General features: G+C 43.9%; 1 protein-coding gene across 1 annotated transcript; it reads right to left on the minus strand.

Moving 5' to 3' along the window:
* Positions 1-276: 276 nt before the first annotated feature.
* Positions 277-17,555, minus strand: SLC16A12 (solute carrier family 16 member 12). The gene is made up of 5 exons (XM_034777970.1): positions 17,368-17,555; positions 14,838-14,981; positions 11,638-12,229; positions 8,982-9,241; positions 277-1,761 (listed from the first exon to the last, which is right to left on the minus strand). The coding sequence occupies exons 1-5, from the start codon at positions 17,375-17,377 to the stop codon at positions 1,499-1,501; spliced, it is 1,269 nt and encodes a 422-aa protein (XP_034633861.1). The 5' UTR covers positions 17,378-17,555; the 3' UTR covers positions 277-1,498.
* Positions 17,556-17,823: the final 268 nt, after the last annotated feature.

Below are 17,823 nucleotides of genomic sequence, written 5' to 3' on the forward strand. Positions count from 1 at the left end.
TGGGTCATTACACAAAGTAAAAACTATTTCCCCATGCTAATTTTTCCCCTACTCACACTTTCTTGTCAACTGTTGGAAATGGGCCATCCTGATTATCACTACAAAAGTTTTTCTCCTGCTGATAATAGCGCACTTTAACTGATTATTTTTGTTATCGTTAGTATGGCAACACCCATTTTTTCATGTCCTGTGTATATATATATATCTTCCTACTGTATTTTCCACTGCATGCATTCGATGAAGTAGGTTTTAGCCCACGAAAGCTTATGCTCAAATAAATTTGTTAGTCTCTAAGGTGCTACAAGTACTCCTCGTTCTTTTTATTATTTAATAGATGAATGTATCAGTAATGTACCCACAAGCTACATTTACTCCATAGCTTTTCTGAAGCACCCAATTGTATTGTTGTTTTTTTCCCCAACACAATGAGTCTGAATCAGCAGCAAATGTCAGCAGTTGTCTGCTGGCCCAAACAAGCCAAAAATAACTAGGGCCAGATCCTCATCTGTTGTAAATCATGGATTCACATCCACTGAGGATCTGGCCCCTGGAGTTCTAGAGAGAAGGATCTCTCGGGGTTTGGGTCTGGTTTGGATTTCAGGCAATGATAATTTGCTTTGGCTCCTTTACATTTCAGTATGCCTGGTCCCATGCATAAAAACCCTGGAAGGACAAACCAAACACACTGGGCTCTAGAGCCCAGCTGGGATGGCAGTGACAGACTCCCTTCCCATCTGTTCACAAAAGGGATCAGCAACAGGGGATAATACCTGAACTGGAACTCTACCCCCTAGAAATCCAGCCTCCAGGGATCTTTGAAGTGGGAGAGGGCAAATATCTTGTAGCAAGTTTGGGAACAGAGCTGTAAGAATCATATTTCTCATAAAACTGCATTCTAGTTATGTACAAAATTTAGGCACACTGTAAAATTAAAGCTGCTTCAGAAATACTTTGAAATAATGTTCTATATGGTCTAAAACACAACTTCTCCTGCAGAATTCCTTAACAATAGCATTGGCATTTGTAACAGTGATTTTCAAACATTTGGCAAAGACCAATAGCATGGAACATTTTTTTGCTGGTCAGTCCACAAAACAGAGTGCAGCACTGAAAAGCTTATTTCATCAGCCCTGTTTTTCAAACAGTTTCAATCCAAGTTCTATTGTTCAGTTTTGCTTTGTGATGGTCATGTAAATTACCTCTGATTATGATCAATTACCTCAGTAGATTCATCCTATTATCTCTGGAGCCAGCATTACTGACTCAGAAAGTATCCTGCACACGTTAACTGAAGAACTTTCCTCATTTGTATCTAACTTTGCTTTAGAGCTGTATAAATCGCAGTTTTAATATTACTAAAATATGAGAGAAAAATCTAGTTGAAATATGTCTTGTTTCTTTCATTGTATTGGGAAAATATATCTTCAAGAGTGTAGCATATGCAGTCACATCTCTCTTAGCCATGGCTGTGCTGCAGACCAAAGCCTGATGGCACTTGTCATCTGTTGCTGTAGCTATTTGCCTCAGTGGCCAATATTTCTACATCCTTTTGATCTAAATCTCCAGACACAGAATAAGTTGTTGCTCCATTTGTCCAGATCTGCTGTTTTGGGTCAGTATCTCTGCCAAGTGACCTCAGCTGTGTCCTTTTGATTTTCTTTGCTAGTCTAGCAAAGCACAGTAATGTTGAACTGAATATCATAGAAAATCCACACAGAATGAATGATGCAGTGTAGCTGCTGGTTGTATCCACCAGCCAACCTATAGGAAAACAAATAATTTTTAAGGTCTGTAATAGTTTACAAACTCCTTGTACGGTACAGCATTCGTACTGCAGTTTATCACATACAACAGTGATTAAGTGACAGGCATATATAGCTGACACATCAGTTAAAATACAGTTTGCCTCCAGGGAAAGAAAACAAATCTCTTACATAATGATCTCATCACACTTAGCTCAAGTTTTTAGAAGCTTTTGTTCAGAACATAACCCCATCACAAAAGGACACTGTAGTTTTCCCTACAATCCTATATAAACATCCTCTAAAAGCATTGATTTAGCTGACAGTCTGAAAATGTGCTCAGATCTATCCTGGGAGTAAATGCTATTCTGTGCATGAGTTCCCCACCCAGAAACTTTGTCTGGGCTTGTGTGTCACTTGAAATGTTCAGTTCATATTTTTGCTGTGACAAATCAAATTAAAAAGCATCAAAAACAGAGGTGAATTTGAACTTGGAGTGAACAGCAAATACAAAATGAAAGACATTATATATATATATACATACTGTACTATGGCTATTCAAGGAAGGCATTATGAATCGCTGATCTTCCCACATCACTCAAAATGGATATAAATCCTTTCTGTGGAATGATCAGGACATCATTGTCCTAATCCCTACTTCATTTTTCAAGCCAGAAATTTAAACTAAACTGGCAAGAGATATGGTGTTTAGATATCCTGGTGATGATGATGGCTACTTGAGAACCTGAATAGAATTGAATAGACTATTGCCAGCCCACACTAAAGAAATTCAACAGTAAACCCCACTGCCTAATCCATGCCACATTTCTGAAATGGATGGATAAAGCTCTCTGGATCCTAAAGTCTATAAAAAAACATCCTTTGATTAAAACTCAAGGGTATTTAATTTCACAGCAAAAGATACATTTTTGCACTTTTTATATTGCTGAACTACATGAAACAATTAAATAACAATGTGCTGCATTATTTCATTGTATGCCCCTGAATTTCCATTTGTTTTTAGTGTGCTGAATTCACTCCATCAAAATAGGGCTTAAGTGGGACCCATGTGATGTGTAGGTCATGCACTGGCCCTCTGCTCAGGGCTCAAGTGGACTCAAATACTGTTTATTTATTTTCCTTTCTCTTTTCCATCACTTAGTGCTAAGGCCCACATGAATTTTACATAGCATTTAGAAAACAACTAATCCACAGGGATCTTTTCCTCACCGACACAATGGAAACATCAAAGAGAGGTTACTTTGATCAGTCACAAGGGAAGAACACATCGGGACTGTTAATATTTGAAAATGTTATAAAAATACACAAACTAAAAAGCAAAGCCACACTAAGGTGTTTTCTCTTAACTACCATGGGCGGTGCATATCATAGGCTGGGGAAGGCTAGGCCTCCCCAAATAGCCCCATGTGGCCCTGCCCACACTCTGCCCTGAGGCTCCCTTCTGCTAGCGAGTTGGCCCTAGCCCAGGCAGGCTGCTCCTCTTCCGGAAAGCCTGCTGTGGCTGTGGCTGTGGCTAGGGCAGCCGGCTTGTGCCCAGGACTTGGGGTGGCTGGAGCCCCCCAGCACAGGGGGACCCACAGCTCTGGGGCTGTACCACCCGGTGCTCCAGGGTGGGGGCCACACTGTCTGGCGCTCCAGGGTTGGGGCCACACTGCCCGGCACTGGGACCGCTTGTCGGTGCTTTGGGCAGGGGGAGTGCACCGCCCGCCTGGCACTCTGGGTTGGGGGTGCTCAGGCTACCGGGGCAGAGGGGGTGGGGCTTCAGATGGAAGGGGCGGGCTGGGCCAGGGGCTAGCTTCCTTGCACCCATGGCTCCCCCACCGCCCATGTTAACTGCTAATCTCCTCTGTTCTCTTCTGGCTTTGTTACCTCTTTACAATATTGGAGGAGGACTTTTGTTTTTAATATGGGCCAGATGCTCTCCTCTGCTCCAAGTGTTTTCTTTTCTCACCAAAATTTGTCATGGGCGTCTGTGTGGCGGGAGGATCCCAGAGCTTGGGCTGCAGCCTGAGTCTAAACATCTACACAGCAATTAAACAGTCTCTTAGTCTGAGCCCCACATGCCCAAATCAGCTGGCATGGGCCAGCCACGGGTTTTTAATTGCAGTGTAGAGAGCTATGTTGCCAGGGCTGAGGAGGGGATGCACCCTGCATGGATGTCCTGACCTCCACAGGATTCATATCAGGATTGTCTGTGGCTCTTCATGCCATTTGGGTGAATGTGATTACATGATTCTAAGGAAAGGAAGGAGGGAGAGCAGCAGAATAAGGACAATGGACTCCACAAAAGCAGACTTTAACAAACTCAGAGAACTGATAGGTAAGGTCCCATGGAAAGAAAATCTAAGTGGAAAAGGAGTTCAGGAAAGCTGGCAGTTTCTCAGAGAGTTAATATTAAAGGCACAACAGCTAACCAACCCAATGTGAAGGAAAGACAGCAAAAGGCCAATGTGGTTCTATCAGGAGTTCTTCAGTGACCTGAATATCAAATAGGTATCCTACTAAAAGTGGAAACAGACAACTTGCTAAGGAGGAATATGAAAGAATAGCACAAGCATGTAGGGACTAAATCAGGAAAGCTAAGGTACAAAATGAGTTACATCTAGCGAGGGACATAAAAGGCAATGGAAAGAGGTTCTATAAATGGATGTAAGCAGAGTCAGGATGAGCTCTACCCTGACATCTGGTGGTGAATTATGGCGAGTGTGGAAAAGAACTCCAGGGGCTGATCTTGTTTGCATAGGCACACCCACCTGCCTGGCATGAGACAACAGCAACTGATAGTGGTTACTTTGGATGGGGTGGGATCCCCAGTTTCTCTGTTATTGGGGCAGGAGGAATAAAGTGTTTTTACCCTGGTTATGTGAATCAAGGACAATGAAACTGTTTTATGACAGAGGATCTCACCATCACCTAAGTAGCACTTGCTAGACAAGGGACATGGGTTCCACAACCCAGTGAATTGAGAGAGGATGGGGACAGATGTTTGTACCTGATGGTATGGGACCCTTCTGAAACACCAATTGCACCATCTTCTCTCTCCACTGTTGAATGTCAGAGCTAACTTTGATTCTATTAGAAGTCTAGTTACAGGCTGCTGAGCTGAATTCACTTTGGGCCAATGGTGCACCAGCATATGAGCTGAAATCACTAAGAGCTGAAATCACAAAAGAGCTAAAGTTACTAAGAGCTGAGATCACTGAGTGCTGTGTTAACTAGTGGGGGAGCCTGAAGCTAAGCAGCTGGTGGAGCAGTTTGCGGAGATGACTGGAGGAGGAGCAGCGAGCGGCGCGGAGCCTTGCAGGGATGGTTGGAGTGGCCCAAGGAACGGCAAGTGGAGCTATTTGTGGGGACGGCTGGAGTGGCTTACAGGTCAGTGAGCGGAGTGGAGCAGCCGTAGAGCAGAGCAGTTTGTGAGATGGCAGGAAGTGGACTGGCTCATGGTGAAGGCTGTGGCAGAACTCTACGGAGAGACAGCCGGTCAGCCTCAGATCATGTAAGGTGCCCCTTAACACCCTGTGTGCCCCCTTTTACTCTGGTGCTGCTCTGACCAGGGACAGAGACTTTGGGGGTTGTTCGACCTTTGGGACTTTGGGCGGTTGCTGGACCCAAGAGACTTTGGGGGTGTTGGACTTTGGGGACTCTGGGTGATCTTTGGGTTGCTGGAGTCAAGAACCAAAGGGAAAGGACACGGCCCAATTTGCTGGGCTGGGTCTTTTGCTCATGGTTTGTGTTAGGAATCCTGTTTGTGGTGTTTTTTCCAATTTAATGCTGATGTCATTTACCTCATGTTATTAAACATGTTCTGCTACACTCAGACTCCGTGCTTGCGAGAGGGGAAGTATTGCCTCTTAGAGGCGCTCAGGGGGTGGTATGTAATTGTCCCAGGTTACTGGGTGGGGGCTCAAGCCGGTTTTGCATCACGTTATTGAAACGGAACCCCTAGATACAGAACCCGGCCCTTGTTGCTGCCAACTTAGATGGGCAGAAGGGTTACATATATTAGGAACAAGAAAAAGATGAACGAAAGTATAGGTTCTCTACTTAATGGGGAAGGTGAGCTAATAATAGGTGACTTCAAGAAGGCTGATATGTTTAATGCCTATTTTGCATCAATCTTCACTAAAAAGGCAAACTGTGACCAGATACTTAACACAATAAATATTAACAAACAGATGTCTCTATGCATCCGAAGAAGTGAGGTTTTTACTCACGAAAGCTTATGCCCAAATAAATCTGTTAGTCTTTAAGGTGCCACCAGACTTCTTGTTGTTATTAACAAACAGGTGGAAGGAACACAAAGTAAAACAGACTAAATCATGCCAAATCAACCTAATTTCCTTCTTTGACGGGGCTAATGGCCTAATGGATGGGGGGGAAAGCTGTAGGTGTGATATATGTTGATTTTAGCACGGCTTTTGACATAGTCCCACATGACATTCTCATAAGCAAACTAGGGATATGTGGTCTATATTAAATTAAAGGTTAAAGAACATTTAGATTTAGATTTGGCTAAATGTAAATGAATACATCTAGGAACAAAGAATTTAGGCCATACTTACATGATGGGGGAGTCTATCCTGGGAAACCGTGACTCTGAAAAAAAAATTATCAGAGGGGCAGCCGTGTTAGTCTGGATCTGTAAAAAGCAACAAAGAGTCCTGTGGCACCTTAAAGACTAACAGATGTATTGGAGCATAAGCTTTCGTGGATGAATGCCCACTTTGTCTGGCATGCATCTGACGAAGTGGGTATTCACCCACAAAAGCTTATGCTCCAATACATCTGTTAGTCTTTAAGATGCCACAGGACTCTTTGTTGCTTTTGAAAAAAAATTGGAGCTCATGGTAGATAATCAGCTGAACATGAACTCCCTGAATGATATTGTAACCCAAAGGACTAATGCAATCCTTGGGTGCAGAAACAGAGGAATCTCGAGTAGTAGTGGAGAGGTTATTTTACCTCTGTATTTGGCACTGGTGCAACCACAACTGGAATATTGTGTCCAATTCTGGTGTCCACAATTCAAGAAAGATATTGATAAATTGGAGAGGGATCAGAGAAGAGCCATGAGAACGATTAACAGATTAGAAAACTTGCTTTATAGAGACAGATTCAAGAAGCTCTATCTATTTAGCTTAACAAAGAGAAGGTTAAGGGTTGACTTGATTATAGTTTACAACTACTTACACATGGAGACAAATATTTGATAATGGGTTCTTCAGTGCAAGAGAAAAAAATATAACAGGATCCAATGGCTGGAAGTTGACAATAGACATATTCAGACAGGAAGTAATTTTTTAATGCTAAGAGTAATTAATCACTGGAACAATTTATTAAGTGTTGTGGCAGATGCTCCACCACTGGCAATTTTAAAATCAAGATTGGATTTTTTTCTAAAAGATATGAAAATTCTAGGAATTATTTTGGGGAAATTCTATGGTTTGTGTTATACAGGAGATCAGACTAGATAATTATAATCGTCCCTTCTGGCCTTGGAATCTACGAATCTAGATAAATTAGATATTTTCAAGTCAGCAGGGCCTGATGAAATTCATCCTAGGGTACTTAAGGAACCATCTGAAACAATCTCAGAACCATTAGCAATTATCATTGAGAACTCATGGAGAATGGGTGAGGTCACAGAAGACTGGAGAAGGGCAGATATAGTACCTATCTTTTTAAAAAGAGAACAAAGAGGACCTGGGGAATTATAAGTACCCAGAAAGACACTAGAACAAATTATGAAACAATCAATTTGCAAGCACCTAAAGGATAACAGTATTATAAGGAATAGCCAACATGAATTTGTCAAGACTAAATCGTGCCAAATCAACCTAATTTCCTTTGTTGGCAGGGCTAATGGACTAATGGATGGGGGGGAAGCTGTAGATGTGATATATGTGATTTTAGCATGGCTTTTGACATAGTCCCACATGACATTCTCATAAGAAAACTAGGGATATGTGGTCTAGATTAAATTACTATAAAGTGGGTGCAAAACTGGCTGAAAGACCATAATCAAAGAGTAGTTATAAATGGTTCTTGTCAAACTAGTGGGGTACTTGTCCTGTGTCCAATACTATTAAATATTTTCATAGACTAGAATTTGAAACTACGTTGACAAATTGGAGAACTGGTCTGATTTCAACAAGATTAAAGCCAGTAAAGACAAGCGCAAAATACTACACTTAAGAAGGAAAACTCAAAGGCACAGCTACAAAGTAGGGAATAACTGGCTAGACACTAATACTGCTGGAAAGGATCCGAGGGTTACAGTGGATGACAAATTGAATGAGAGTCAACAATGTTTTGCATTTGTGAAAAAGGCTAATATGATCCTGGGGTGTATTAACAGAAGTGTTGTATGTAAGACACAGGAGATAAATGTCCTGCTCTATTCAGCACTGGTAAGCCCTCAGCTGGAGTACTGTGTCCAGCCATATGCCACATTTTAAGAAAATGTGGAGAAACTGGAGTAAATCCAGAGGTGAGCAACAAAAATGATAAAAGTTTTAAAGAACCAGACCTACAAGGAAAGGTTTAAAAAGCTGGGCATGTTTAGTTTTGAGGGGGGAAAAAAAGACGGGGGGTGGTCCTGATACCAGTCCTCAAATATGTTAAGGGCCTTTATAAAGAGGACAGTGATCAATTGTTCTCCATGTCCACTGAGGGTAGAACCAAAAGTAATGGGCTAAATCTACAGCAAGGGAGATTTAGATTAGAGATTAGGAAAAAATTTCTAACTATATGGATAGTTAAGCACTGGAAAAAGCTTCCAAGAGAGGTTGTAGAATAATCCCCATGATAGGAAGTTTTAAGAACAGGTTGGTCAAACACCTGTCAGGGATGATCTAGGTTTACATGGTCCTGCCTCAGCAAAGGGGGCTGGACTAGACGACTTCAGGAGGTCCCTTCCAACCCTACAGTTCTATGATTTTAGGCTCTGTATTTTCACTCTTTAATGTGTTTTTCCACAAAAGTGGGTAATTTTGATGGCTGTAAGTTAGAGATGGGCAACATTTACCAGAACTTGATTTTTCAATGACATTTTTCATCAGTGTTTGAAATTTCTATGAAACATATGGAACAAAATTTCTGCACAAAATTACCTCCCGTGTCTGACCAGCTCTAGATAAATAATAAATCATTCTGCTTTCAGAAGGTAAATCCGGAGTAACAGTATAAACAGTACAGTAGAGTCATCTGTGAACTGACCTGCAATGGGTGGACTCACTAGATAAGGGAGTGCATGAAGAAAATACACTACGCCTAGGGCTGATGATAAGGAAGCAGTTCCCACTACATCTGCTGTCACGACAGGGATCAGTGTAACGTAGGCTCCATCAAAATACCCAAAGGTAAATGAGAATGGCACAAGCATAGGGAAACTTTGGAGAACAGGAAGGAAGAGACAACAGAGGCCATCCATTCCCACAGCAAAGAGGTAGCAAACATAGCGGTACTTCTTCAGACACCTGCAGATTTTAAAAAGAGGAAGGATAAGTCAATCATGTGTATTTCCTCTTTGTTTCTGTTCACTTCCAGACCTATTAGTTTACCACATGCAATTAACATATGGTTGTGTCCTGGGATATTTTCTGTGTTAACCTGTTCCCTGTCTTTTCTATGCTGCACCGTTTTAATGTCTGGCTTAACACACAGCTTTCCAAGTGCAAAACCCAGCCAGTGATGGCTCTAACACTGTGCTGGATTGACAAACCTGGATAGTGAAGTTCTCTATCTCTCCGTAGAACACACAGTAAGGACAGCAGTGCAAGCTTCCCTACACTATGCATGTGCCTCAGTTTTCTTGGGGACCACCCTGGGTGAGGTGAGGGTAGTTCAACCTCCAGGCCCCTTCAGCCCTTGGTCTCTGTTTTAAAACTTTGTCTGAATAACATACACAGTAACGCCTCACTTAAAGTCGTCCCGGTTAATGTTGTTTCGTTGTTACATTGCTGATCAATTAGAGAACATGCTTGTTTAAAGTTGCGCAATGCTCCTTTATTATGTTGTTTGGCAGCCGCCTGCTTTGTCCACTGCTTGCAGAAAGAGCAGCCCGTTGCAGCTGGCTGGTGGGGGCTTGGAACCAGGGACCGGCAGTCCCCCTATCAGCTCCCCGCTCCACTAAGTTCCCTGTGCAGCAGCCACCCAGCAGGCTATCAATTGCCGGAAGTTCAGCAGTACCTCCCCCCACTGCCATGTGCAACTCCTGCCCTCTGCCTTGGAGCTGCTCCCGGGAATCTCCTGCTTGCTGTGCGGGGGTAGGAGGGAAGAGGGGTGCTAATGTCAGGGTGTCCCTCCTCCCCCCTGGTTCTTTCCCCCTCTTACCACATCTCCATAGAGCTGGTGTGTCCCGCCCCCCGACACACCAGGGGGGCGCGACACACCAGGGCTCAGGACAGAGGGAGCTTGCTCATATCAGCTGCTGTCTCAACTTGCTGATCTACTTAAAAAGGCAATGTACTTAGAGTGGTGTCAGCATATTTAAAGGGGCAACGCGCATCTCTCTCTCACACAGGGTGTGTGTCTCTGTCTGCCATTCTGTCTCCCATCCCTCCATTTGTGCTGCCTTGTCGAGTGTGAGGCTACATTAATAACGTGTTAACCCTTGAGGGCTCAGCTGAGTGCTAGTTCATCATTCAGCACTAAGGCATTCCCTGGGAAATATTCCATCACCTCAACCAAGCTTCACAATCATCATTGCTGTGTACAGTATTAAATTGTTTGTTTAAAACTTATACTGCGTGCGTGTATATATAAAAACTATATATAGTTTTTTGTCTGGTGAAAATGTTTTCCCTGGAACCTAACTCCCCGCCCCCATTTACATTAATTCTTATGGGGAAATTGGATTCGCTTAATATTGTTTTGCTTAAAGTCACATTTTTCAGGAACATAACTACAATGTTAAGCGAGGAGTTACTGTACTCTTCTGTATTTATATCTAAGCTCACTAAGACTGTTCCTAATATTTTGCAAAAATAAGATAAATGACCTTATTCCCTCTTCTCACTTTTATTGGTGTAAATCAGTACTGATGCAATGGAATTAAAAGTGATGTAAGTGAGAGAAGAATCAAATCCACAATTCGTATTGACTCAAATATCCAGTGTCCTGAATAAGTATGATGACTGAAAGAATAAGTATGAAGACCTTTAGAATAGCCTACTGCCACACTCACCTGATCTTCGCCACCAGTATTATAGACATTGCATACAACAAAATGTCACGATGGAGTAAAGGTAGCAAAACACAACTAAGCACTAAAACCTCAGGAAATGCAGAAGTTAGGATTCACATACAACCTTAACTCTGCCCTTTTGTGTTTATGCATTACAATACAGTACCAGATCTTTCATCCCTTTTGTGCCACGACAGCAGCACAAATGAGATAGAAAGGCAGAAGTAGTAGATCACATCCTCTACAGAGCTGGCACAGAAGGTAATGCTTACTATACACTGAACACTGAGCTACATTTACACTGTAGACAACAGCAACTTTGGACAAATGTTATTCATTTCTAAAAATGAAAATTAAAAGTATAAGTTAACTCAAAGATGAAAACTAAGGTAAAAAATGAGCATTTCTGAAAGTTGTATAAATACAACTGTATAAATGACAAAGCCCTGGCTGGGATGATTCAGTTGGGAATTGGTCCTGCTTTGAGCAGGGGGTTGGACTAGATGACCTCTTGAGGTCCCTTCCATCCCTGATATTCTATGATTCTATGATTCTACCATAAATTGAGCTGATCTATTGGAAAAATAATGCAAGCCATTGTAATGTCCTCAAAATGTATGTTAGCGAGCATTACACCTAGCTATCCCACATGAACAGGCTTATAACTAGTTTGCGGTCTGTCATTACCTTCTGTCTGTCAACCATCCAAAGGTGATATTACCAACGATATCGATGACACCAAGTATGGACATAAGGAAGGCAGCCTGCTGATGACTCACACCAACATTCAAAGCATAAGGCACTAGGTAGACAAAAAGAGGACTACAGCCATATGCCATAAATAAAACAGACACTGCTAGCACCATGAAGTCTGGCATCAGTAAGAAGTTGTATTCTTGCCAGGAGCAGCAGCATAGACATTCATGGGACCATGCTTTGATTAAAGGTGAACAGATAGACAATCGCTTTAAGTCTTGCTTCTGTGCTTCTGAGACATACTCCTGTTCAAGAAACTCAGGAGGGTGTTTATGGTCCTCCTTAAGAGTAATAGGCCTCATCAGGGCACCACAGACACAGAGATTTAAAACAAAACCGCCCAGGATGAGTAAGGCTCCACGCCAGGAAAATTGTTCAATCAAGAGTTGGACCACAGGGGCCAGAATGAAGGTACCGATTCCGCTCCCTGACATGGCTATCCCATAAGCCAGTGCTTTCTTTTTGTTGAAATATTTGCCCACCATTGCTATGGCTGGAGAATAACAAAGTGCAAATCCAATTCCTAGGGAAAAAAGCAGAATGAAGGTTGTTTAATACTGAATATAAGTAACAGGATACATTAAATTAAACCAAGTAACCCACTCCCATCAGCACTAATAATGAAGAGGCCCTTTGTGGATTATCACATTTCGCAATTTAGTGAATATGGGATAAAAACACGAAGAAAAAAACAGGGATACCGAGTCAAACAAATATAGTTGAACCTCACTAAACTGTACCAATGCAGAGGCTCAGTGAGGATTGATGAGCTTTGCGTATGAACATGTACTCAGGCTAGATAGGAGCACAGCAACATCGGCCAGTTATTAGTAGCCTGGCCCTGTACCCAGGCATCACTGAGTGCCAGGGGATGGAGGGACCTCCCATTTAGATTGTCGGATCATTGCATCAGGCACATTGGTCTTACGATCATTGCTCGGTGTTACACTCAGCTACAAACCCAAATATCTATTTTCAGGGCAGATTTGTCTGTTTGCAGATCTCTGAAGGGTGGCATAGGGAATTTCTCTCTACTGTAAAATGTCCTACAAGAAACTTTCTTTGACAAGATGAAGAAATTCTGCATTTCTACTGGCTGGAGTTTCTGTGCAGTTTTAAATCCCCTGGGAAAGTCCTTATTCAAGGTGCTGTGACCACTTTCAGAACCGAGGTTAAAAAGGCTAGATGCTATTCCTATTTAGTAGATTAATTAGATTCATCTGAGCAGGGAACAATTTCATGGATTTTGCTACAGAGCTTCAAGGACAGATGCACAAGAATCAGACGTTCACATCAGTGCTGGCATTTCTGCAGGGATTTCTGAATCAGACACAGAAATTTATTCCAGGCTGGCATTTTGAAATAAATGGCACCCTCAGTTACATAGATACCTCTCCCATTGCCATTGGCAGAAAGCACAAGCTTGGGAGACTCTCAGGATGTAGCAGGCTATCAGTGTTGGCCTGAAACACTCCATCCTGCTAACAGGTGCTGACTCTGCTGGGAGAGGGCCGAATGGATTAAATCAGGGGTCGGCAACATTTGGCACACGGCTCACCAGGGTAAGCACCCTGGCGGGCCGGGCCAGTTTATTTACCTGCTGAAGCGGCAGGTTCAGCCGATCGCGGCCCCCACTCGCCGCAGTTCACCGTCCCGGGCCAATGGGGGCGGTGAGAAGCGGCGCGGGTGAGGGATGTGCTGGCCATGGCTTCCCGCCGCCTCCATTGGCCCGCCAGGGAGCTTACCCTGGTGAACCGCATGCCAGACGTTGCCGACCCCTGAATTAAATTGACACACTGAGACCAGCAGCTTGTTATCTTACACAGACATAAAAGAGATGTCCTGGGTGTCTTGAGGCAGGACCTGTGACTTTTGGGGGGAAGGTTTGAACGGAACTTTATGTTCTCTCGTTGTTTATTTCTTTGTGAAGAAAGCCAAACCCCAGAAAAGGCAGTGAATTTTGACACTACAAAGCTAGTGTTGTTCTCAACTGCCCTCTAGATTACAGGTCAGCTCACTGCATCAGTACTACCAGCCTTTTACTATTAGTTCATTTCTTCCCTACTCACTCCCTGCAGACTAAATTCACTGCTTGTGAAATGGACTGTCTACAACTTAATGTACACTGCTTCATTGCTTCTCTTCCTCAATATTCATAACCGCTCTCATAAAGGAAGCCTCAGTGCCGTAGGAGGATATGTGACATGGTGCTGTGGGTTACAAGGGACCTTTTTATTTGTTACGAACACATTGGACGAGGATTAACATTGTAATGCAGGAGCAACACACACTGTAACAAGGAATTTTTTTTTTCTTAGCAAATAAGCTGTTGGCAGCACACAAAGTATAGTAATTCTACCAACTTGCTACTCAACGGCAGGGGACCAAGTACAAGGCTTATATCACCGTGGCTACCGTGGCAGTTTTAATGAGGCAGGAATTTTGGTATAACTATTGCAGCCTCTCCCTTTCTTTAGTGTACAAGCAACTATACAAAAACAGGACAGACTAAGGGTATTCTTTTAACACAGTGGCTGAACTCAAAGGGAGGATGCATTAGGATAATGCATTCAACAGAGGATTTGTGCTTCTTAACTGAATGTAGAGCAGGCAGAAATAAGCCATGCAATGGTGACTTAAGAAACTGATGCAATGACTCTCTCTCATTTATTTATTAATCATTTACCTTGATTTAAATCGTTTAAAAAATCACCAATGCAAAGCTTTGTCTGCCTTGACCTATAATTTATATTACAACAAAACTCCAAAAGCATGACACCAAAAGGAACCCTGCCAGCCAGTAACCTACCAACAAACAAACAAGCAAACAATCCTCTTTCCCACCCTCTTATCATCTGAGAAGTTTACCCTCAGCCACACAACTGTTGAACAGATGACTTTTGCTGTGTGCTAGGCCAGTCACCAAAACTGGGGTATTTCAGATCAGGAGCAAATACCAGAGGCCTGGAGCTCTCCCACATAATGCTCTGCAAGTTGGTCATTCTTTCATAACAAGGGGGTTCCAGCTTGAGAGCCTCTGCTGACTGCAGCTGGGGCAGTGTCAGTGGGACAGTGGTGGTCCCTCTAATGTTAAGGTAACGGCTGGGGCAAACATTATGAATCCCTCCTACCTGTAAGCACGCCTAGTGAAAAGTAGAGGTGTTCCAGGCTTGTGGCAAATGAACTCAGGATCAGTCCAGCAGATGCAAGCAGTCCTCCAAACATGATGCCCACTTGACACGATAGATGGTTACTGATAAAACTTCCAAGTGGGGCTTCAAAAATAATGAATGCAGTTAGTAAATGAATGCAGTGTGCACTCACCTGCACTTCACCGCCACAGTCAAGGCTTGGGAACAAAAATCAGCACCAAAGCCAGACAAACAAGAGAAAAACACCGATCTGCTGCTGCAGCTAATTGACATTTCAGATTCACATACATTACGTCACAGTGTTTGTGACCTCCTCAAAAACCCTTTCAGAATGGCTGTTTTCTATTTTCCATAAAATCAAGTCAATGGCTATTTTAATACAGGCAATGCCACTATAAGACAAAGCTGTTTTTCCATTAATGAAGGCAAAGCCAATGATTAGGTTAGGAGCATTTTGTTCATTACCCTACCATTACAGCAGCAATAAACCTGCTACATCTGGAATTTGTACTGCTACTCTGTGAAAAGATGGCCCTTCTGCCTCATCACTGCAAAGCTTAGAACCTATAAATTGTAAAAATGATCTCCCTCTCTGGTAGGAATAGGCTGACCCAGCAATATTAAAAGTTAAAATCCCTGCACACAAAGAGCAGCGTGGAGCGTCAAAGTCCAGTTTCACCCACGGGAAGTACAAATCCTGGAAACTTTTGTGCTCTTCTCTCTGCCTATTTAAAATTCCCTTAAAGTTTCAGGTGGAAAACTTTGTCCCCACATCTTCGCCTATGAGATGTGGTGTAGTTGGTGCAGAGGTGTCTGGCTACATTTTAGACCTCAATCCTGGAATGCAATGAATATGGGCAGACCACTTTACCTGCAATATGATGTGTGCAGGATCAGAACCTAAGTTTGCACAGTACTTTGCAGATCTTTAAATGATATCCATGAAAAGTTAAGTGTAAATCCAGAACAGAAAGGGTGTCCTAGGGCAGTGGTTTTCAAACTTGTTTTCTGGTGACCCAGCTGAAGAAAATTGGTGATGCCCGGAGGTGGGGGTGAGGGGTTTGGGGTGTGGGAAGTGCTCAGGGCTGGGGCAGAGGGTTGGGGTGCGGGGGTGAGGACTGTGGGGCGGGGCTGGGAATGAGGGGTTCAGGGTGTGGGAGAGGGCTCTGGGCTGGAGTAGGGTGTTGGGGTGCGGGAGGGGCTCAGGGCTCTGGGCTGGGAGTGCAGGCTCTGGAGTGGGGCTGGGGATGAGGGGTTTAGGGTGCAGGAGGGGGCTCTGGGTTTGGGGAGGCTCAGAGCTGGGGGTGCAGCTCTGGGGTGGGGCCAGGGATGAGGGGCTTGGGGTGCAGGAGGGGGCTCTGGGTTTGGGAGGGCTCAGGACTGGGGCAGGGGGTTGGGGTGCGGGAAGGGAAGGGATCAGGGCTCTGGGCAGGGGCTGCAGCCGGGGATGAGCAGTTTGGGGTGTAGGCGGGGGCTCCAGGTTTGAGGGCGGGGCTGGGGGTTGGGGTAGGGGATTGGAGCATGGGGTTGGGGTGTGGGCTTACCTCCGGCAGCTCCCAGTCAGTGGTGCAGCTGGGGTGTAGAGGCAGGCTTCCTGCCTGTCCTGGCACCGTTAACCATGCTGTGCCCCGGAAGCGGCCAGCCACAGGCCCGGCTCCTAGACGGAGGCACGCAAATGGCTCTGCGTAGCTCTTGCCTGCAGGCACCATCCCCTTCCCCCCCAGCTCCCATTGGCCGGTTCCCTGATAATGGGAGTGTGGAGCCGGTGCTCGGAGCAGAGGCAGCACATGGAGCCCCGTGGCCCTCTCGTCTAAGAGCCAGACCTGCTGCTGGCTCCTTCTGGGGCACAGCGCGATGTCAGAACAGATAGGAACTAGCCTGCCTTAGCCAGGCAGCACCACCAATGGAACTTTTAACGGCCTGGTCGGTGGTGCTGACCAGAGTCGCCGCAACCCAGTGCCTTACATTCCGCGACCCAGTACTGGGTCGCGACCTGCAGTTTGAAAACCACTGTCCTAGGGGATATTTCATACAGAAAACACACAGGACATTTGCTCACAAAAAAGTTCAATGAAGGGATGCAGTGGTTGTGACTTGAACCAAAGGAACTAGGAAACACAGTCAAGTCTGAAATGTAACTGCAATATACTAGGTAAAACAAGTCCTAGTGGAATGCCTCTTAAACCATGACCTTTCCCATTAGGTTTTTTTCACAAAAACATTTCTTAAAACACACATCACTTGACAAGAAAATGCTCTGTTTCTTTTCAGTATCAGACAAAATGGTACAAAAAAGCCCCCTCCTTGCCAAACTGTGCTGTGGTACACAGCTTGGACATACTACACCCTTTTGGCTACAAAGCCAGGATGTGCTGGACAAAAGTCATTAGCCAGCCTGAAACCAGAAATTTTCTACACTGGCTCTGATGACTTGTGAATACACTAATATCAGGTGTCCCACAGGACTAAAGAACAAACCAATTTATTATTCAGAGAGTGCAATACCCACCACACAGCATTGTGGCACAGTCTGCAATGGAATGGATCCAAGCTGTTCGGGCATAATCCTGAGCAAAGTATGTCTGGAACTCCACAAAGAAAATTGAGATGCATCTAGGAAAGAAAACATGAATACTGATCTGTTAAATTCCAGGATAAAGGGTACCTGGTTTGGGTCTGTTCCAAATCCTATGAAAATCAATGCAAAGATTCCTATTGACTTCTAAGGGAAATGCATTGGGTCATTAAACATCTGCAAAATGGAGACTATCTCAATGTACAGGAAATAATGACAAATGAAAATGTGGCACATAGGATGGATAGTTCCTACAGTAGTTCATATGGCTGGTTTATATCTGTCTAATTGAATCAGAGAAGAACAAATGAGACAATGACAAATGAGTCGCAGAATGGTCATCAAGTATGACCCTCATAGTGGGATTAGACAGATCAGTTTAATCCGGCA

The sequence above is a fragment of the Trachemys scripta genome, chromosome 7 (genome assembly GCF_013100865.1).
Source record: "Trachemys scripta elegans isolate TJP31775 chromosome 7, CAS_Tse_1.0, whole genome shotgun sequence".
NCBI lineage: Eukaryota > Metazoa > Chordata > Testudines > Emydidae > Trachemys > Trachemys scripta.